This window comes from Lutra lutra, chromosome 2 (assembly GCF_902655055.1).
Source record: "Lutra lutra chromosome 2, mLutLut1.2, whole genome shotgun sequence".
Taxonomy (NCBI): Eukaryota; Metazoa; Chordata; class Mammalia; order Carnivora; family Mustelidae; genus Lutra; species Lutra lutra.
Genome location: NC_062279.1, coordinates 30,585,127 through 30,607,405, shown reverse-complemented (window position 1 = coordinate 30,607,405; position 22,279 = coordinate 30,585,127). Strand labels below are relative to the sequence as shown.

The 22,279-nt window shown below is 41.1% G+C and overlaps 1 protein-coding gene across 12 annotated transcripts in view; it reads right to left on the bottom strand.

Annotated features, from left to right (window-relative positions):
• Nucleotides 1–22,279, bottom strand: part of NRG1 (neuregulin 1) — a 228,900-nt gene that overhangs the window by 121,396 nt on the left and 85,225 nt on the right. For 2 of the 12 annotated variants that reach the window (XM_047716939.1, XM_047716944.1), the window contains exon 1: nucleotides 1,482–3,277. The exons of 6 other annotated variants lie outside the window; for them this stretch is intronic. In XM_047716939.1, the coding sequence (XP_047572895.1) occupies nucleotides 1,482–2,181 (700 nt within the window). In that variant the 5' untranslated portion in view covers nucleotides 2,182–3,277. Of the gene's footprint in view, nucleotides 1–1,481; nucleotides 3,294–22,279 lie in introns of those variants that run through there. 4 more of the 12 variants (XM_047716952.1, XM_047716946.1, XM_047716948.1 and 1 more) reach the window with 4 other exon arrangements.

The window sequence follows — 22,279 nt, the reverse complement described above, 5'->3', positions numbered from 1 at the left end:
TAATGATGCTTCAGGGATTTGATAAAGATACAAAGCCGTGTCTGCAGAAAGGAGGTTCGTTCTTTCCTCCTTTACACCTGAAAAACAAGCCTCTCTCTCTCTTTTAATCTTTGCCACTGAAGCTGCTGTGTAGGAAACGATCCTGAATCACAAGCACAAGTCAAGTTTTCTGTGTTTCCCTATCCCACGGCTCTCCCTCATTCGGAACATAACGTCTGGGGAATATGTCCTTTATCCTTACTGAGCATCCACAGGGAAACACAAGCGATGAGTATGTCATCACGGAACACTTACCCTCAACTCTAAGAGATCTCACACACGTTCTTAAGAACCAAATCCTCTCGTCTTTTACTTTTTCTACTAAGGGAATATTCATCCACGGTAGGAAGTAAGTAGCAGAAGACAGAGAAATGAAAATAAATCAGAAACATTTAGCAAAAAAAAAAAAAAAAAAAAAAAAAAAAAAAGCTGGAGGAAACTCCTCCCTCTCTACTGACGCTTGAGGCAATCTGACTACTCATGGTTTCATCCCCATCAACTTTCCATTGTACGAGCATCATCGCAGCGACCCAGTCGCGACAGCAGCACATTGTTCTGTATGGTTTTAAGAGCGTGGGCTTTCCTCCCTCACAGGTTATTAAACTGCGCGGCTGCAGTCTGACGGGCAAAAATGACACGTCTGGGAAAAAAACAAAGCAAAACGATGCACCTTACTAATGGATCTTGTACTTTTTAACGACTGCCAAGGAAGCTCTTTAAACGTTTGATTACAGAAGACAAAACTAATTTGGAAAAACCCCTTCATGCAAACTTTGGACTGCGTCCTGAAGGAAATAAAGCTGCCCCCAGTCAGGGCTCAGTAGCCAAAACTCTAATCTGGGCAGGACAGTGAGAGCCTCCGGGGCTGGGGGGTGAGCACGGTAGATGGGCTATATCAGGAGGAGCCAATTAAGATAGAAAAAGCAGGGAAGGGAACAGGAAGGAGGGACGGAGGCAGATACCAGGTGGCAGGGGATCTCTGGTAGGCAGAGGGTAACAGAAGGGTGAGGAGGGGTGATGGAAAGCCACCTGAGCACGAGACACACATGGAAACCACACACGCCACTCCACGGAGGGCACACTTATGTCAAACAGAAAGGACGCTCTGAGGTCTTAATTTTTTAAAAGTGTTAGAAATCAATGGGATCGCAGTGACATTCAGGCATGACTTGCAGACGCTCAAGTTGCGGGTCCCCCCACCCAGCCCGTGAGCCATCCGGCTGGAGGGAACACTGCCTCATGCCAGCAGTCGGCAAGATCATTTTACTCATCTCTTCAAGGCCACCCCAAGCGTTCCAGTCACATGATGCGCTTCAACAAAACCATGCAATTAAAACAGAGGACAAGGAAACAGCTCCCTGTGCGCTAGAGAACGCCTTTTAGTGCCTCAAGCCCACCCGTTTCCATTATTCATCATCATCTCTCTCTCTCTCTCTACTTACAAAGTTTAGGAGCAGTTTGGAGATTAGTTTCTGTTGTTTGTGGCTGAGTTGCTGACTTGGGTGTTCTCACCTCAGGGTTCCGTGTGGGGAAAGGGAAGGACGGTGCAGTGGATGGCAGGAAAGAAACAGCAAAGATTCGATTCTTCGGGGTGGGGACCGCTGCGTGTTGGGAGGACACAGCAGCATTGTCAACTTGCAGTGTAACTTGAACCTCAGTTTCAGATGGAGCCCTAGAGACAGGTGAAGTGTACGCCTCAGATGCTACCCACACGGCTGACGCAGCAGTTGGATCCAGAGAAATAATAGGGTCCTGGCCTAACCCCCCAGGGTCAAGGTGAGTAGGAGAGTCATACTCGAATATCTTGTCCACGAACACCCACTTGAGACCGGCGATGCAGAGGCAGAGGCTGACTAGACAAGCCAGAATGGGGACAATGCAGATTTTCTCAGAGTTGAGACAACCTCTCAGGCGCTCGGCTTCCAGGCAGACACAGCAGGGAACTGCCAGGCCCACGAGTCCAGGGCTTCTCCCATCGTCGGTCTGGGTCTCTGGCATGTCTTCGGCTGCCGGAAGCCCGTCAAGAGATGGGTCTGCACTCAGCTGAGTGGAGGGGCTGGAGGACCTCTCGGCAGCTCCCTCGGACATGTCTGGGGAATAAATCTCCATCGGCTCACCTCCAGAAGGCCTGGCCTCTCTCATGGTCCATTACCATGCAGAGCCCCCCCCAACCAAATGATACAGCATCTTACAGGGGGAAATCGATAAGTCTTCCAAGTCCAAGGCCATTATCAAAAGCAAGAGGAGTTCAGGAGGAAGGAAGGAGGAGAAAAAAAAAAACAAAAAAACAAAAAAACAAAAAAAACCCTCTAGCAACTACCAAATAAAAGTCGACTGTAATTCGTGACTGCTGTCCCTGGGCCACTTTGGTAGTTCTTTCAAATGCTTCTCCAAACCATCCCGGCTGGTCGAGAGAGAGGGCTGGGGGCCAAAACAGAAACAGAGCCGGCGGTGGGTCAATTAGGTAAACCAGTAGCCCAAACTGAAAGGCATGTTTCTCACCTCGAGCATCTGAAGCTGGTGTCTGCTTAGATGGAGGAAACAACTGTCATGCAGGAGAAGTAAAAGCAAAAGCAGGACCAGCGGCGGCGGCGGCAGCAGCGGCGGCGGCAGGAGAGGCAGCAGTGACAGTAGCAACAGCATCCTGCTGTGTGAACGCGACGGCTGAAGCAGGCTGAATCATTACAGAGCAGCAGGTGCCTGCCCTCGGAGCATCACCGCAAACAGGATCATCACAGAGGGATCCGAGGGGAAGAGTGCGGCCCCGGAGGGGCGGTGACTCCCCTCCCCGCCCTGCCTCCACCCCCACCCCCCAACCACTCCTCTTTGTCCTTCTTGAGCGCTCATTCACTTTCTTCCTCTGCGGCGCTGCCCTGCTTCATAGTCTCTTTCTCTTCCTTTCCCCTCCTCATCCAAAGACGTTCTCTCTCTCCTTTCCTCTCCCTCCCTCTCTCTCTTCCTCTCTCTCTCTTTCCTCCCTCCTCCCTCTGTCCGCACTCCAGAGCTGCTGGCTGGTCTGAGTAAAATCAGTATACCCAGCAATGCAGGACTGCCAGTGACTTCCTATTTTATCCAATTAGGAGGAATAAAGGCCATCAAATCAAAGAGAAGCAGGCAGGCACCGGTTACACTTGGTCCCCGTGGCCCCCACCCCTTTTCTTCCTTTTCACTTTCTCTCTACAAAAAAGCGGCCCCAGTTCTCCACCCCCACCTTGCTTGCTTTCAGTCTTGCCGGCTCTCTTTCCTTCACCCACTGTTGGGTCAGAAAAAGCCTGCGATCGATGCTAGCAATCTAACAAAGCTGGGATGGGGCGGGGGATGTAGGTGGGACCTTATGGGTTGGACCTGAGGCTTGGCAAAGTCTGATATCTGATTCCTCCCTAGAGAGGTAAGCTTTTCAACAGCAATTTCTTCTTGCCTGCCGCGGAGAGAGAGCATTCCTTCCCCTGCCCTCTAATAAGTTTTGTTCACCAAGAGGACTGTTATTACCTGATTTCCAACCAACAGTTAGAACATTTTTTTTCAAACCATGGACAGCTCTGCCTTCAGCCCTGTTCCCCAGGATCCTGGAAGACTTTGCAACACCCAGGTTGAAGTGGGGAGACTATCTACGTTGGGGCAGGGGGGTTGCTAGGCAAGGGGAGAGGTGTTCATGAATCCCCACTCTGGTCCCATTTAAACTTCCATTTCCTCTTCCCACCCGCAGCAGCCCTAGACTAATGTCAAGCTAATAAGAAACACTGGTAAAGAGCGCTACAAAGGGAGCAAAGGCTACCACTTCATTTTGAAATTAGCCTTCACTGTGACCCCACACTGCAGAGGTTTGAAATTCCCCGGTTGCTGTAATAGACACCACATGTCCTCAGCTAGAACCACACTGCAAGGATTAAGGAGAGTTTTCCACACGACCATGCCTTCTGGGTTAAGTTTCAGTAGCTTTACCTTACAGATAGTTTCAACGCAGGTTTTTCTCCCCCTTTTAAAACAGCAGCCATTAAAAGGCCGGAAGAAACGCCGTCTCTAACAGGGAGTACAGGATTCCCTGAGCCTCCGGAGCTCGCGTGTCCGTTCACAGCGCGCGCGTCGGAACCTTTAATCCCTGCGTGCGTCGCTGTGGCCTCACACCCGAATGGTTGCCAAGGAACCATTTTGCTCACCTCTGTCAGTAAGAGTCTTAAAAACTCTCTCTAAATCTGTACTACACAACCATCCTAGGCATCCCAGAAGCAATAAATCTAGAGCTCAAGTCCGAGAAAGTCTGCTTTAAGCACATTATATTTTGCACGGCACCATCTCCGCTGCTCTGAAATAGTTTTCAGCTTTAAGTGGGCATGCAGCCATAAGAATATTATCATTTCTTTCAAAATGAGATCGGCCCATAACTATAAATGATGTGAAGGACGTTAAATCTCAAAATGTGTTTGCAGTAACAACTACAAAAAGCCTGAAACGATGTGCCTAATTGTAATTATGATTGTGACAAGCTGATGGGCAAAATGACTTATTCTCCCCCTGACCCGCACTTATATACCAATAACCAGTATTTTAAAATAATACTTAAAATAAGATCTTATGCCTTTCTAGCTTTAACATTTTTTTTTCAAATTAATTTGTTTATTTTAGAGAGGGGAGGAGGGAGAGCACGAGCCGGGGAAGGGGCAGAGGGAGAGACTCCCAAGCAGGCTCCACACTCAGCGGGGAGTCCAATGTGGGGCTGCATCTCAGGAACCTGAGTTCATGACCTGAGCTGAAACCAGGAGTCAGAAGCTCAACTGGCTGAGCCAACCAGGTGCCCCATTTACTACTTGATTTTAAAGTAGTGAGGGTTTTCTTAAAGATTCTAACAGTGACGGGGGCGCCTGGGTGGCTCAGTGGGTTAAAGCCTCCTCCTTCGGCTCAGGTCATGATCCCAGGGTCATGGGATCGAGCCCGGCATGGGGCTCTCTGCTCAGCTGGGAGCCTGCTTCCTCCTCTCTCTCTGCCTACTTATGATCTCTGTCAAATAAATAAATAAAATCTTTAAAAAAAAAAAAAAGATTCTAACAATGGACATGAAATTTCCTATGATAGGAAATCCACATTTCAGCATTTACAGTATTCATACTGAGAGGTATTAACATTTTAATAATCAATATTCATGTAAATATGCAAAACCAATTAAGCAAAGTAAATGTTTGCACTAAATTAGGGTACTTTATAATTCCTTTACAGATCACCCAGTTTAAATACATGGTCCCTACCTCCTCACTTCTGTCCCAACCCAAACCAACACTCAAGTATAATACATTGACATTTTGTCCACAGCCGATCATCAATTATCCAGGTTTCAAAAATCAAAATGGGGTTCAGGCAGCCCGTGTCGGGCAGGTAAGAGAAGAAACCCAGGATAGTAACCCAGAGTTACAAAAAGTGGTCCTCAGCCTGTACCAACAACTACTCACCTCACCTTAATCACTCAGAGCAAACATATTCTGCAAAGAAATTATCGGGCTCTGCTCTACTTGTCATCCTCAAGACACCCAACATTTAGAAAGGAAAACATTGTATCCTACAAAGACTAGGACAAAACAGTGAGACAAAATCCTGTGGGCTGCCACACTGGTTCTTTACCCTGGACTACACACATCAGACTGTGGGGTGTGTATGTGTCCTCCCAGGAGAGGTGTTCCAAGAGCCCCATGGCACCTTGAAGCTAAGAGAGGCTTACAGAGGGGCGCCTGGGTGGCTCAGTTGGTTAAGCCGCTGCCTTCGGCTCAGGTCATGATCCCAGGGTCCTGGGATCGAGTCCTGCATCGGGCTCCTTGTTCAGTGGGGAGCCTGCTTCTCTCTCTGCCTCTGCCTGCCTCTCTGCCTGCTTGTGTTCTCCCTCCCTCTCTCTCTCTCTCTGACAAATAAAATCTTTAAAAAAAAAAAAAAGAGGCTTACAGAAAGCCAGCATCCCGTAAAGTTGTTTCCCACCAAATCAGAAGGTGAATGTAACTGAGGTACGGGGTACAGGAGGTAAAGAAAAAAAAAATCTTCATTAGTGTCCCCCTAGGGACTAGGAGCAGAAGGTTGCCTTTAACCCTTAATCGAATCCCCTATAGCAGGAAAGAAGTGAGGAAGGGTGGTGTCAGTCAGAGAGGGATCAGAATTTCCTTTGGATGAAACATAGCTATTTGGAGGAAGAACTCCAAGGATACAACACTTTAATCTTTCAGGATCCAACCCAATAAAGCCCAGGAGCACCCATATTTCTGTGTCCCTTTAAAAAATTAACATGAGGGGCACCTGGGTGGCTCTGTGTGTTCAAGTCTGCCTTCTGCTAGGTCATGAACCCAGGGTCCTGGGATTGAGCCCCACATCGGGCTCTCTGCTCGGTAGTGAGCCTGCTTCCCACTCTCTCTCTGCCTGCCTCTCTACTTGCTTGTGATCTCTGTCTGTCAAATAAATAAATAAAATCTTTAAAAAAAAATAAAATATTAACATGAGCCAGAATTTGCTACCTTTTAAAAATCACATTACCGGGACGCCTGGGTGGCTCAGTTGGTTAAGCGGCTGCCTTCGGCTCAGGTCATGATCCCAGCGTCTTGGGATCGAGTCCCGCATCGGGCTCCTTGCTCTGCAGGGATCCTGCTTCTCCCTCTGACACTCTGTCTGCCTGTGCTCTCTCTCTCTCTCTGACAAATAAATAAATAAAATCTTAAAAAAAAAAATCACATTACCACCTCGTTCATCACAACAGAAGCTACATTTATAGAGCTCCACCTTTATGCCGGGCACTCTGCTAGGTTGTTAACACGTCTTATTTCTTATCTTCACTAACCCTGTATAGTACATATTATCTTCAAAAAAAAAAAAAAGAGGGGCGCCTGGGTGGCTCAGTGGGTTAAGCCTCTGCCTTTGGCTCAGGTCATAATCTCAAGGTCCTAGGATCAAGTCCTGCATCGGGCTCTCTGCTCAGCAGGGAGCCTGCTTCCTCCTCTCTCTCTGCCTGCCTCTCTGCCTACTTGTGATCTCTGTCTGTCAAATAAATAAATAAAATCTTCAAAAAAAAGAAAAGAAAAGAAAGAAACAGACTCAGGCAGCTTTGGTCACAGTCACAAAGCTATTAAGTGACAGGGCCAAGATCTGAACAAAAGTCCGACTCATGCTATTTCTGCTGAAAAATACTGCTTTTCTTTTTAATCAAAATAATGCATCTGATTCTATATTGCTTACCTATCATTTCAATGGGAGAATAAGGGAACCAGAAAGCGTTAACAATGAAAAAAACTTTGTAAACAAACTTAAAGGGCAACATTGCCAAAATAAGAGCTTTCTAAAATTTTGCCTGGTGATACCCAGAAGTTCTAAGGATCAAGCACAGGCTATTGAAATGTGACCCTATTTATAATGGAAAGTGAACGAGCTCCTCCACAGTTTCAGTTCCAGCATTTTCTCCGGAAAGCTCCCTCAGTTACCTACTTCTGTGAAACACACTGCCCTGAAATAGCTTTAAAAAACAAGGGTTGGGGGAGCCTGGATGGCTCAGTGGGTTAAAGCCTCTGCCTTCGGCTCAGGTCATGATCCCAGGGTCCTGGGATCGAGCCCCACATCGGGCTCTCTGCTCCGCGGGGAGCCTGCTTCCCACTCTCTCTCTGCCTGCTTGTGATCTCTGTCTGTCAAATAAATAAATAAAACCTTTAAAAACAACAACAACAAGAACAAGGGTTGTATTCTAGCTCACGAGTCTGCGGGCTGACTGGGTTCAGCTGACTGGTTCTTCTGCTCCATTTGATGTCAGCTGGGGCTGCCCTCAGCCGGGGTACAACTGGGCTGAAATACTGAAGACTCCACTCACTCACATGACCAGCAGCTGATGCCAGATGTCCCCGGGGAGCCCAAGGAGGGTGCACCAACCTAGCACCTCGCCCTGTGGCTTGGGCTTCTCACAGCACAGTGGCTGGGTTCTGAGCAGAAGCATCCCAAGATGGAGGAAGCACAAGGTGCCAGTCCTCCCACAGACTGAATCTGCAGGATACATGGGTTATTTCCATTGCCTCCTACTGGGAAGCAGGATGGGGATGGGGGGAGGGGAGTAAGTCTTGATGGGGCAGTGACAAAGATTTTGCCACCATAATTCATCCACCGCAGAAGGTAAGGAAGTAAATGTTAGAAAGCTGACCTGGGACAGGAGGAAATGGGGTAATACAGAATGGAATTTGGCAAAAGAAAATGAAAATACACGTGTATTTCTGATCCACTTTCATAATATTCCAGCTTTCTTCTAAGCCAGCTTCAATGAAGAAAAAAAAATCCCATTATATCCTCAGATATACTCAAATTCCTTTGCTACTTCAGGCTATTGGGTTCAGCATTTATTTTATTTATTTTATTATCAAAAGTATTTAGCACAGTTCTGGCAGATGAAAGAGGATGGTAAATGCCAGTTCGCCTTTGGCCATATCACCCAAATTTCTTTTCTCTTTTCCATTTTTTTTTCTGTATTTTAGCTCTTTCACTCTGAAAATGTTTATCTCTGAAAAAGCTTATCCTTGCTCCTGAATTTTATGGATAAAAACATAGATTCTACTTTGTGGTGTCTAGTACCACAATGACTGGGATAATTTCATTTCTTCTTTTTGTTTTTTAAGATTTATTTATTTATTTAGAGAAAGAGAGAGAGAGAACATGCATGAGCACAAGCTGGGGGGAAGGGCAGAGGGAGAGAATCCCAAGCAGATTTCCTGCTGAGCACGGAGCTGGACCTCGGAACTCCATCCCATGACCCAGGAGATCATGACCTCAGGCAAAACCAACCAGACACTCAACTGACCGAGCCACCCAGGCCCCCCAGGATAATTCTGTTTCTAAATTATAGTCATTGGAGAGGACTATGGATAAAATGTAATGATTTATGTATTTGCTAATGAATTACGAAATCACAGTTTTCACAAGAACGCTTCACGTTCTAAAGCTAACCTTAAAAACTTACTGCTATGTAAGTTTCTCCTATGGAGAAGACAGAGTACTCAAATGCATCCCCTAGCCTCTTCCCATTCAGTTGAAAGTCATTCTCCAGGTGGCCCCAACTCCTCCCTGGAGCCTTTCTGTGATTCCAAGTCATGGACCCAACATTTTCCTAACTGTACCACTAAGGGGGCACATCTTCACAATCTGTGCTATTATTTAATTATGCCATAGGTATAAGACTGAAGAATATAATTTCTTTGAAGGCCAGGTCTATCACTATCTGGCTGTCTCAAGTCTAGAGCTGTGTTATCCATTCAGTACATACATTTCGTTTGGTTTTTATTTTTAACTGAAATTGAATTACATAGATTATGTCCCCTCTAATAAATGGGCGAACTTTCTTCACATCTGTCTAATTATTCAAAATACCTCCTGTACTCTTGTTCATTTTTTCCAATCTTTTAGTGTTCAGTTCAGGTACATCCTTACCAAATTTTTCTGATTGTTCCTAAATATGCCTTTTGAGAATCTGTATTATCCTAGTGAAACTCTGTTACAACTATGCTTCATGCTTAACCACCACAGATCCTTGCAGTGGATGGAAAACTGGGAATAAACCAAAACTTAACTACTGTTCCTGTAATTATTCTCTCTTCAACTGAACAGAAAAGTTCTCTGAGGGTAAACCAAATCCATGTGCTATCTGATGTTCTTCTACATTATTCATAAAACTAAATGGGGGATATGAAACTCATTCTACCTTACAGGGTAAGAGTTTTCTCTCCAGTCTTGAAGGCGAGCAAAGACTCTGACTATACTTTATTCTTTTTTTGTTTTGTTTTGTTTTGTTTTTTATTATACTTTATTCTTACCCAGTGAAAATTTTCTCAGAGAAGACAATCCAACTTAATTTTAAGAAGTATTTTATGAGATGCTGTATCAAATATTTGGTATTGACCGTGGGTCTTATGTTCTCATTTTGTAACGAGATGATTGATTCACTCTGGTACATTTTGTTCTTTATGGGTTGAGATCCTCTATTGCTCAAGACATAGTACATGACCTCAAAGAAGAGGATGTGAGAATTTTATATATAGAAAGGTATCTCTATTAAATGGGAGACTTATAAGTTTTCTTTACTTTGAGAGAACCGGTGTCTCACTCCCCATAAGTAAAAATCGTTAGTTATATACAAACAGAGTTTATCTTATTTTTTATTTTTAAGTCATCTTTCTTTTAAAATTACACTGGACATGTTCTGGAAGCAGTTGGAGATGGTTGCACAACATTGTGATAAATATTAGTGACTCACTCACATCAGAGTGATTTTCGGTTATGTGAATTCTAACTCAATAACGAAAAAGAATAACTCTTGGACACCCACCACAGTTTCAGCTTCTCCAACATTTAATTTTAAAAGGAAAATATGTTCCGCCTGACCAGTTTTACTAGTGGACTGCACTAAAATAATGAGACTTGGGTACATTTAGGTTGCCCTTTCGTCTACAAAAATCTCGGTAGGTCACGTGGCAGTAAATCTCTGAAAGTCATTAACTAACTCCGAACTCTGAATTAATGTTGATGATGTAACACTGCATCCTGAGGAACTCAGGAGCATGAATAAAGATATAATCAACTGATATGTCACTGAGTGTTTCAAAAGACATTTTATGAGAAAATGAGTCAAGACTTACAACTCTATCTCATTTTATACACTGAAAGTATTATTTCTCTTTGTTCAACTCTATCCCATTCCCCTATTTAGAATATACTGGAAATAGGAGCAAAGGATGAGGGAGAAAGTGGCAGTTATTCTGAATTATCTGTATGTTCTATGCAGTGTGTTTTTTTATGAAGTGGCTTAAATTCACTGCCTGAATGTCAATCCCATAAGGCCAAGCACTTGTCTCTGTTTCCATCACTATATCCCTTTTGCCTAGAACATGCCTGGCACACAGAAATCACCACGTACTGTTGAATCAATGCATCGATACGGAAACTCTCCTAAACAGAGATGAATTAACTATGGGAAAACATGTGAAAGGCATGGGTATGCCAGATAAGAGTTGTCTTTGTGTGAATAAACACAAATAATGTTAGTGTGTGCGTATATGCATCATAGAAAGAAAGAAAATTATCCTTATAGGGACTTAACTTTGATAATATACGGAGAGTCGGTCGTAATGTTTACTACAGCAATACAGGCTGGATTAGTTACCTTGAACAAATAGCTTTGCTTGTTTCATTAATATTCACTGCTCTAAGTTAAGATCACATGACAGAGCACCAGGGCTAAGAGAGAATTTTTGTTTGCTTTATCCTCAAGTCTTACGGCAAGTGTAACAAAAATGCAAGGGACAATCGGCACTTTTGTGAGCACGTATATAATGTTACTTAAGGAAAATAATAAAGGCTATATACCTTGTTGCGGTAAGAGAAATTAAACATCATGGAGAAACATCTCTGATAATCAATGTCCGTGTAATACAAAGTCAGTACGGTTTCAAACATGGAAGTAATTAAACTTGATTTACACTTAGGCATTAGCTATTTGTTTCACTTCCTTGTCAGCTGACTCTATAAACGAATCCCCAAATCAATCCAGAAATGCACTGTACGGCACAACCCATCACTTTTACAAATGCTCTGGAACTTGTTACTTTGATTTTTCCATCTTCTGCTTCAGACAGAACCTGTTGAACATGAGATGGTTCACACAGGAAGGCACTTATGAATTACTTATAAGACAGTACCATCCGCTCAAGAGACTCTGAAACATCCTATAAAGCCTTCTATAAAATAAACCCTCACAACTCACGTGGAATCAAGGAAGCTTCAGGAAGGGAATTATCTGAAGTGACCTACTTTTAAATATACTCCAAATTTGTAAATTTGAGAAGAGTTCATCCAGAGGAAACATCTTACAATATGCATTTTCCTTAGAGTCTACGTAATTCTCGCTAATTGCTGCTGATCAAAATGAAAATACAAAGTTGCACCAAAAGGAAAAAGAACAGGAATAAAAATATATGCAGTTGTCAGAGCTGATTTGGCATTCTGAGGGAGTCACTTAACTGGCAATGCTGTTGTAAGGTCATAAGCCTTATAATGCTCACAGAAGCAGAAGTATCCTATTTAAAATCAAACGCCAGCCTCCTATTTTTCTGCTGCTTCTCAGTCCAAGGGGTGGACAGTTTTTCTGCATTGTTACAATTTTTATTACTTTAAAAATACGAATTTAACAGTCATAAGATAAAAGGATCTTGTCACTTGGTCTCCAAAATCTTCCATCATAAATCACACAATATGTTGCTAGGTTCAGATCTGTTTAAGAATGACTTGCTTCTTTTCTATGCATTTCAGAAATTACAAGGAGTGAAAGGATTTAGGCTTTCATGCAGAGATGAACTATAATCTCAAGAATAATTAGATCTAAATTTTTCATTTACTAAGTGTTGGAGCTGAGGCAGGACTTGCCCGTGAATTTTATTTTGTCCTAGAAGAAAAAAGGTCCCAGGAGGTAAAAATAATCTTCCTGGAGTCACACCAAAATTAATTTCAGAGTCAAGACTACAATTCAGGTCTCATGCTCCTCCCCTTTCTACTCATGTCTACAAAGGAAAGCGCTTTGGTGATGTACTGCCAATGTCAATACAAAGGAACAGGAGAAGGGAGGGTTTCGATGTTCTGTCACTACTGCTGTGGATCATCTCTATAGAAATATCTCACTTTGAACTTGCACTGTGAATGCTTCTACTTGAAATTTAACCCTGTTTAGAGCTCCCATGACCACTCTGGGTCACAACTCTCCTGAATATTCAGGCCCTCTTTCTGGAAGATATCCAGAGATCAATATTTCATATTTGGACTCATTTATTCAACCTGATTGCTTCACACTACGGAGACATGCAGGATGTGCACTGCGGAGCCCCATCACTTACACGCAGGACAGGCTGGAGCTAAGAAATCAGTTTAACAATGGCAACATGACAATGAGCTTTATGCTCACATAGAAAGGTACAGAACAGAGACTCTGGGTGGATGGAAGGGTGCTTGTATTAAGAGAGGAAAGAAGACTGTCACATCTATATAGGGATCAGCCATATTATTGCAATGTTTCAAGAACATGGGATATGAAGATAGCCGACAGCTGAGAACTGGTGAGGCAAGGTTATGGCCTCTTTTAATTTGGAGACTCAGAAGACTGGCACAGGGAAGGAGTGATTGTCAGGAACAGGAGAAACAAGGCTGAAGGCTGTTGCTAATGGAGTGAAATTCTGAAATATGATGCCTAGAAAATCCCAGGTCCAAATATGATGACTCATTTCAGCGAGACCTGTATTCTGTTGGCATAATGCGTCACTTACATATTCCTTTAAAGACTGTAATAAAACACATTATTACCAGGCAGACTGGGATATGTGGGAATAAAATGCATGCATGTATGCAACTTACTTGAAAGGGCATCAAAAATAAGAGTGGATGGACAGATAAAAATGAGCACTGGGGGGTCGCCTGGGATCGAGCCCCGCATCAGGCTCTCTGCTTAGCAGGGAGCCTGCTTCCTCCTCTCTCTCTGCCTACTTGTGATCTCTGTCTGTCAAATAAATAAATAAATAAAATCTTTAAAAAAGAAATAAAAATAAAAAAAATTTTAAAATGAGCATCGGATAAAGCAAATACAGCAAACGTTACCTGTAAAATCTAGACAACGGGCATAACTTGTTTGCAATGCATTCAACTTTTGCGTATGTTTGAAAATTCCGTAACAGAATGCTGGAAAAAAATTTTGGAATATTTTTTCATGGCTATTTATGGCCAGTACATATCATAGAGAACCCGCCTTCACTCTCCACGCCCACCTCCCCTTACCACTCTTACCTTGAGATATTGATTTCTAAAATGAAGCTCACAATTATATCAAAAATACAAGATACCTATCATTTTAACTCTTATCTAACGGCCATGAAGTATCTTTATATAAACAGACCATTAGTTGCTGCAGAAAATCTAAAAGCTTTTCCTGACCCCTCCCCCATACCATTTATTTACTGAGAAGGGATTTTTCTTAATGCTATCCTACTGTCACTGGGGGACTGGGACATCTATGAATAATGCGAAGAGGGAGGTTGTGAAGTTCACTTTACTGACGATCAGAAAGGTTAGACACTGAGCGTCACGTCATTTTGCTGGAAAAACAGAAATAGAATCCTTTAATTGTGGATGACACTTGCTTCCTGAACATATCTTTTTCAACGGCCAGATGAAATGGTCAGGGGACACTCTAAGGCCAAGGGCTCTGATGTGGAGGGTGAGCGTCTGCGCCACTGTATTTCCCACCCAGTTATTCATACAGATATTTTATAAAACTGTTAAATATTTATGATGTAGTACAAAGTCCCTCTAAAAGCATCTGTATTTAACTAAATCATGTCGGTGACAGCAAGAGGCATGCAGAGTAATTTCACCTAGCAGCAAAGTACTTCTTTTACATATCACTGTCTGCTGCGCAGAGAGTTTCAACCATATGCTGTTTCTACCCCCCACATACCTCCCATAAGAAGGAAAAGGCTTTTAAAGAGGCTTCTCAAGTGAAACATAAATCTTCTGAAGAGTTTCTCAAACACTCTTCCCTGTGGCTTTGGTAGGATCTGTCACTAGAGGGGAGACTAATAACCCATTCTCAGCTTAAGTCTCCTGCAGGCCGGGTCTCATACCTGGATTTAACCCAGTCTTTATTTCTATCATGTCCTTCTGAACGTTTACTGGGGCAGTCAACCACTGACTATATCCAAGGCATCCAAAAGTTAAATACAGAAGGGTATCCAAAAGGTATCTATGTACACCGGGTTCCCCCCCATTCTTCTCTTTCACCCACAAAAAGACACCGAGGAAAAAGTTTTTGATGAATACATCTAAAATTCAATTATTGGTAATCATTCAGAGGCTTAAAACCAAACAATCTATTGAGATAAATACCACTATTTAAACAGTTTTCCAAGGTCCCTAAGCTTTTGGTGATGCGAATGAACAGTAGAGAGAAGTTGCTGAAATTAGAAAGAAAGAAAAAAAAAAAAAAGAATGCAACGAGAAGGTAAGACATTTTTAGGCATTTCCAGGCTCAGAGCTAGCTGTACTCCTGGAGGCAGAAGGTTTAAAATAACCTATAGCTGAGAAAAAAGATGGGTTGATTGGGTACAAAAATAATTATTTTACTGAAATGTATGCTGTCAAAAACTCAGAGCTAAATGCCTGAGTTGCCTGACTCGAAATGAAGTGATATTACTGTAATCCAGCCCACATACAGCAACTGATTAGGAAATTTTTGCTGTTCAGCATTTAAACTAACTTCATTTCACAGTCTGGAAGGTAAAAATGGAAAAACCTCAAGATGACCTGCTTTTCAAAAGCAGCAGATTTCAGATTTTGAGGCCGTCGTATTATACATGATCAAAAATAGCTACCATTTCTAAAGACCAAAGGTGCACATTCATTTATCCTGCTCTCTAACTGCCCATCCATCCAAAAAATGTTCACTAAGTGGTTGGTTCTGTCCTAGGCATTGTGCTGGAGTTTACAGATGTGGCAGTACGAAGGGAAAAGACGTTCCAGCTCTAGCCTCTTTTTTCTCTGAAGTAGAAAGTGGGGTTATCTGCTGACAGGGAAGGCATGATTCAAATTTTGAGAGTGATAAGGTCCAAGTCTCCCTGGAAAAACAGAACAGGAAGCTGACTCTGAAAAACAGAGGCAGGAGAGGCATCATTGCAAGTAATATATATACATCTATCCTACCTTATTGATCATCCTTGCTATCGGGATCCTTATTTCTCCTCTTGAGAATTACATTTTGAAAGTGCACCCACGGAAGAAGACTTAAACAAAAAGGTCATCCATAACAGAAGAAATGACTTTTCTGCTGAGCCCCACTGTTTTTGGACCCCAGAGAAGAGAATGAGAACAAACATGATAATGACACGGATTTACTCTTCAGGTCAGGGCACTTTCTTCCAACAATAGAATTTAATTTGCAACTTTAGGTGGTCACTTGATCATGCCGTGTGGCTGAATTCTGGCCATGATGAAAACAAGCCACTTAAACGGTATTGCTAGAGGGTACACGAGTCAAAAAGCTTTAGTATACTAAACTGTGTGATGCCCCTCTGTGGCATATTTCTTTTACTATGAACATGATCACTGAGAGTAAGACACGCCATGCCGTAAACTCGCAGTTTTAGCAGGAGAACTTCATTTCTTTTGATTTTTTTTAAAGAAATGGAATTCGTATTTGAAAAAATTGTGCAATTACAGCAAGTTCAAAATTATTCATATTAAAATGAAAAGGGAAAGTTTCATCTTTAGTTAATGCTACTTCTGCTACAGGCTTCGCATGTACTTTTTAAAAAAAACGTGTGCCTTTTGTCAGTTTTTCCAGATATAATCTAGGTTCATCTTATCCGTCTCACCTTTGGCAACTTTGCTTAGTAAGTGCCTATTACATCCCAGGTACTACTTAAGACTATGAAAATAAGAGGAAGACTGCAATGGTTCCTGCTTCCATGTTGTTACATTCTAAGGGAGAAACCAGTTTTCCTAATCCCAGTCTGGCACAAATGCAAACACTTCAGAAGTGGGAGTCTATGTTTTCTCGTGGATTCTATTCGTATGGTAGACATTTTGGAAACATTGTTTATTGTACATGCATGTCTAAGTATCTGAGATTTTTCCTCACTCAGTATCCAGTTACAAAAATATTTCCTTCTGACAATGTTTTGTTTTGAATAATGATAGAAGAATGCCGAGATTTGATTCCAGAAAGCACTATGCCTAAGCAGGAAGACTTTGAAAGTATTGGACAATTAGAGGCATAAAAACATAATCCAACTATTTCTATCCTCACTATCCATCAAAACAAAGCATCTATCAAAACACATTAGCTGGAGCAGTTATTTGGTGATGAGGTTTTTTTTAGATGTTATTGAGTTGTTTTTGGTGGGTGGATTAAAATACAGAAATCGAATAAAATACTAATATATCTTATTATTATCTTCTTGGTGAACTGAAGACTTCCCATTTACTGACGATGACAATGCACAGTTTTAAAATAGCGTTAGCCAAATTTTCTGAATCATTAAGGAAATGTTTTAATTTCACAGAAATCCTGACATTTCAAAGTAGAAAAAAACTGTATTCAAAATCAAAGAGAAAAAAATTACACTACATACAGATATGGGTCTGATGATTTAATTTAAAAATTGGCTGGTTGCAGAAACCAGTTTAATCAATAAGGAATTCAACATGGTTCAAAGAAATAAGTATTAAACATTTTGGTTAAGATTAGTTCTATTAGCTAGCTAGGCTCTGCAAAATCCCTGACATGCTAAAAGCTAAAGATGACCAAAATAAGTGTCACTATTAGTTGTAAGTCATCATATTCATAAGTACATGAGCCATTCAGATTTAAACTGATCATAATTAAAGAAACCGACAATAAGACGAAGGGGATTAACATCCTTTCTCCACTCGAAAGAGGATTTTTTTCTTCTTTCAATTAATTCTGATGAAAATATACAAGGCTCTCGAGCACCCTGCTCCTCATTCAACATCTGTGTCAATTTCGATTTTTTCAGCCACACAATTTTAATGCTTAACCATCATTCTGTGAATGTTCAGTGATGGCGTGCCCAATAAAGCAAAGGATATGTACTGGGGTGGCACTTGCTTACTTTCCATTAACATTGTCTGAAGCGGCCATCATAAAGAACATTGCTAAAGAAGTTTTCACTTTTAAAAATTGGTTTCTCTTATTTAAATACTAATATCTCTATTGCTTAAAGTAAAACATTAATTTTTTTTAAGGTTTTATTTATTTATTTGAGAGACAGAACACAATCCAGAGAGCACAAGCAGGAGGAGCAACAGTGGGAGGTAGAGAAGCAGGGAGCCTGATGTGGGACTCGATCCCAGGATCCTGCGATCATGACCCGAGCTGAAGGCAGACCCTTAACCTACTGAGCCACCCAGGCACCCCGTAAAACATTAATTTTTAATGTAAGTTTATAAACACTTTGAAGTTAGAAGTATGATATATATTACTTACTTTGCTATTAACTCATTATCATAGCATTTTTCCTCCTTCATTCTAAATCTGGTAACGGGAACATTATGTATTATCTTTAACTAGTATCTCACTATTGTTTTTAAGAATAAGTGTGTGCACACCCAAAAAGTAAATGGATTGTGCACAGATTAAAGGGGTTTTAAAAATAAGTAAATTATATCTAATTATGGGCAACAGAGTTTCAAAAGGTCCTAGGTGAACATTAGCACTTTCCATGTTGAATTTAAGATGCAGTTTAGCCAGCAAAGACATTATTTTTATATATCATGTTTATGTCTACTATAAATACCCTAAGCATTCCATTAGCATTAACCCCGTGATTAATGCATGTATGATGGAGTCAGGTTCTAATCAGTGATAACAACTGCCTACAACTATTTCCCCAACCGTTCATCTCCCCACTCTTACCCTGACTAACAAAGACATGCCTACCAAAGTCTAAGGGTTCATGTAGTTACAGGAAACCAGATGCATTATTTATAAGGATGCAGAGGCTAGAAAGTTCGACTATGTCGCTTACCCCAGCAGTAGTAGGCTCTAAGCTATTGGCAATAGGAAGCTTGCCAGTGCATTAGAAGATGAGATAAAGGGATCTCTGCCAAATAAAATAGCTAAGTAATAACAAATGTTAAAGAAGAGCCTTGGGGGTTGGAAGGGAGTCCTGAGCTCAGGGCTGAAGCACAATTCAGATCACCAAGCTTCTGCAGTCAATGCAGAAAGAAGAGTTGTAATCCCAATTAATGCCTTTGTGTCTTATCTTTCTCGAGTGCATTCCTTTTTTTTTTTTTTTAATGTTACTACAGTATCTGTGTACAAATGAGAAAAATTACAACTGGTATAAAATAGGTCTGGTGCACAGTATCAGACTGGAAGCTCACGGATTATTCATCGTGGGCTTGTGCTGTCCACCCTGTTTAGAAATCCAGATCACTGTTTGAGTGATCCAGGACAAATTGGTATTTTCTCCCTTTGATTTCAAAGAAAAAAGAAACCCAACCATGAAAAAGCCACAATTTCTTACTCTTCATGTGTTCCAAACTGATATATTGCTATAGACAGACACCTGTCATGGCTTTAAGTAGATTCTGAGAGAGTGCCATTCAAGTTTCATTTTCTGTTTAATCACCGTCAGTCACTTGGAATTTACACCACATTGCAACAAAAGGCTGCATGCTTTAAATGTTAATAGCAGCAGGAGATGAGAATGCCATCTTGCCCAGGGAAGCAAAAAATCCCTAAAAACTGACAAAATAGGGGCACCTGGGTGGCTCAGTGGTTAAGCCTCTGCCTTCAGCTCAGGTCATGATCTCAGGGTCCTGGGATCGAGTCCCACATCGGGCTCTCTGCTCTGCAGGGAGCCTGCTTCCTCCTCTCTCTCTCTCTGCTTGCCTCTCTGCCCGCTTGTGATCTCTCTCTGTCAAATAAATAAAATCTTGAAAAAAAAAATGACAAAATAAGTCAATCTAAACACAAAAAAGAAAACTGACTGTAAAGATTATTAGAACCAAATAGCCTTCTACATCAATCTGAAATTTAAGCAAAAAAGCTATGATTTTTATTCTGCATCTCAAAATTGATCTGAAAATTGCCAAATTGCCATCGGAATGAAGGATGAGGAAGCTGAGGCTATATATCATATTCTGTTTGTTTCTTATGACCCGAGTTTCAGATATTTAATGCACACACCTTTTATCAACCATAATGTGCTCATCATTCTCTTTCCAAAGTATGTGTGTACTAGAGTTTCACAGTATTCCTTCTAAATGATCCAAGTACTAAACGAATATAATTTGTTACCTAAAACTTTCTAGTTTTAATTTTGTTATCATAATAAATGTGTATATATATTTCTATAGTTTGCTCAGGAACCTTGATTCCTAGAACTGATTTGGTCCAAGCAATCAAGTTAGAGAAAAAGAGTATTTTCAAAAGTAGCTGCAATGATCACATGCCCTTTAGAGTAAGAGGTCACAAGAGAGGGGGTGCCTGGGTGGCATAGTCAGTTAAGCATCCAACTCCTGGTTTTCGCTCAGGTCATGATCCCAGGGTGGTGAGATCGAGATCCATGTGGGACTCTGCATTCAGTGTAGAGTCCTCTTAGGACTGTCTCTCCCTCTGCCCCTCCCCCCACTCTCACTTTCTCTCTCCCTCAAAAATAAATAAATCAATCTTAAAAAAAAAAAAAAAGAGGAAGTGAAAAGAGCACAGGAGGCGGAGTCAGAGGGGCTAGAAAGCTAGAAAGCAACCTTGCTTCTGCCATCACCTGTAATACAACCTTGACCGGACACCGACTTGTCTGAGCCTCTTAGTTTCCTTATGTATATAATGGGACTAATATACATATTTACTCTCAGATGAAAGTAACTGACATGTGATAGGTGCTCACTAAAAGATATTATTACTACTTTATTATTAATAATAAAAGAAAAATCAACCTTATTAACACTATGGTGGCATTCTCTTACTCGCAAACAAATGACTCTTCAGCACCACAGAGAAGAACAGCAACCAACAAGTTACTATATATACTTTTGCAGATAATTTGTAATAATCCCATCTAAAGTGGAACGTATTGTTATAAATCACCATGTAAATAAGTATTTATCTAAAAATGAAGAAACTGGGACTTCTGGGTGGCTCAGTTGGTTAAGCAGCTGCCTTCGGCTCAGGTCATGATCCCAGCGTCCTGGGATCGAGTCCCGCATCGGGCTCCTTGCTTGGCAGCGAGCCTGCTTCTCCCTCTGCCTCTGCCTGCCACTCTGTCTGCCTGTGCTCACTCTCACTTCTCTCTCTATGACAAATAAATAAATAAAATCTTTAAAAAAAATAAATAAAAATAAAAAAAAATAAAAATGAAGAAACTTTCCAGATACAGAAATCAGAAAAAAAATTTAAAATAGAAGCAAAGTGTGAAATACTTCTCAAAATGTTAAAAATTCTCTAATATTATTTAAGCCACTGTTAATTTCTTTAGACTTTGATTTACAAATGTTTAAATATGTTTTGTGATTTAAGATTTCGATGGCTTTCCTATAATTACATGTATGTACAGCTTTAAAAATTATACTAATCTAACTAAAAATAAAGAACACCTCGCTGTTCATTTTTATATTCATTTAATTAATAATTCCTGGGAAACAGACAGCATAGTGATAAGCTATGGGAGTGAACACACAAATTCCTTTCTTCTGCCCCTTACATTCTGGCTTGGGAACTGATGTGTACATTGTGTCAGTAACAAGTGCCAAGCTTGTTCTGAAGCAAGAGCTAGGAGACAAGCAGAATATCCCTGGGGGTTGGAAGATAATCTAACATCTGGTTAAATCAAAAAAATAATAAAGAGTTTGCTTTCTTCCTTGATTAGACAAGGATTTTTTTTTTTTTAACAATTTCAGAGCATCATTTAAATAAAATATACCCAGGTCTGTATTTCTCCTGCAAAAGGACAGAGGTGAGTTATGACATTTTGAAAATTATTGAGACTATCACTGGTCCTCTTCTTCATGAAAAACCTCTCCACTACAAGCTTCTGTTAGACTTACTCCTCAATGCACCTTGTACATAAACGGTCACAGCCAATGGTCTAGAAACTTTGGAAGAACAAGCAGAAGTTTTAGTAAAATACTTGTTTCTCTATGTATACATGTAGTGGATGTCAGGCTTCATTTTTATTTTCAGTAAGCTGAACAGTTTTAAACCTCAGTGCTCTTTACCTGCACTGTAAACATGTTTTTAAAGGTTCCAGTAAATCCCTTATGTGCCCCAAGTCACCTATATCCTTCCTAAAGCTTATCTTGCTTTCACACACAGTCTCATTTGCACATACACGGCAATTCTGCAGTCCTCATAATCTGTTCATTCTAAAACATACCCAAGAACTCTTTGTATTGTTTATTTATTTATTTTGCAGATAACTTGAGGATCAAGCCTGAACAAGATGCATTTCTGCTTTGGAGTATTAGTGATGTGAAAATAAGAAGCTACCACGAGGAGAGCAGAGAAAAAAAAAAAATCCATCTGGATCAACTAAAGGGAAATGTACAAAATTTGTAAAAAAAAATCCATTATGGCCACTTAAATAATTTTCTGTCAGATATGTGTAAGGCTATTTCTCTTCATATTTCCTCACATCACATCTTACAAAAATACCCCGGCTGACAAGGTGCCTTTTGCCTGAAATAGTTCATC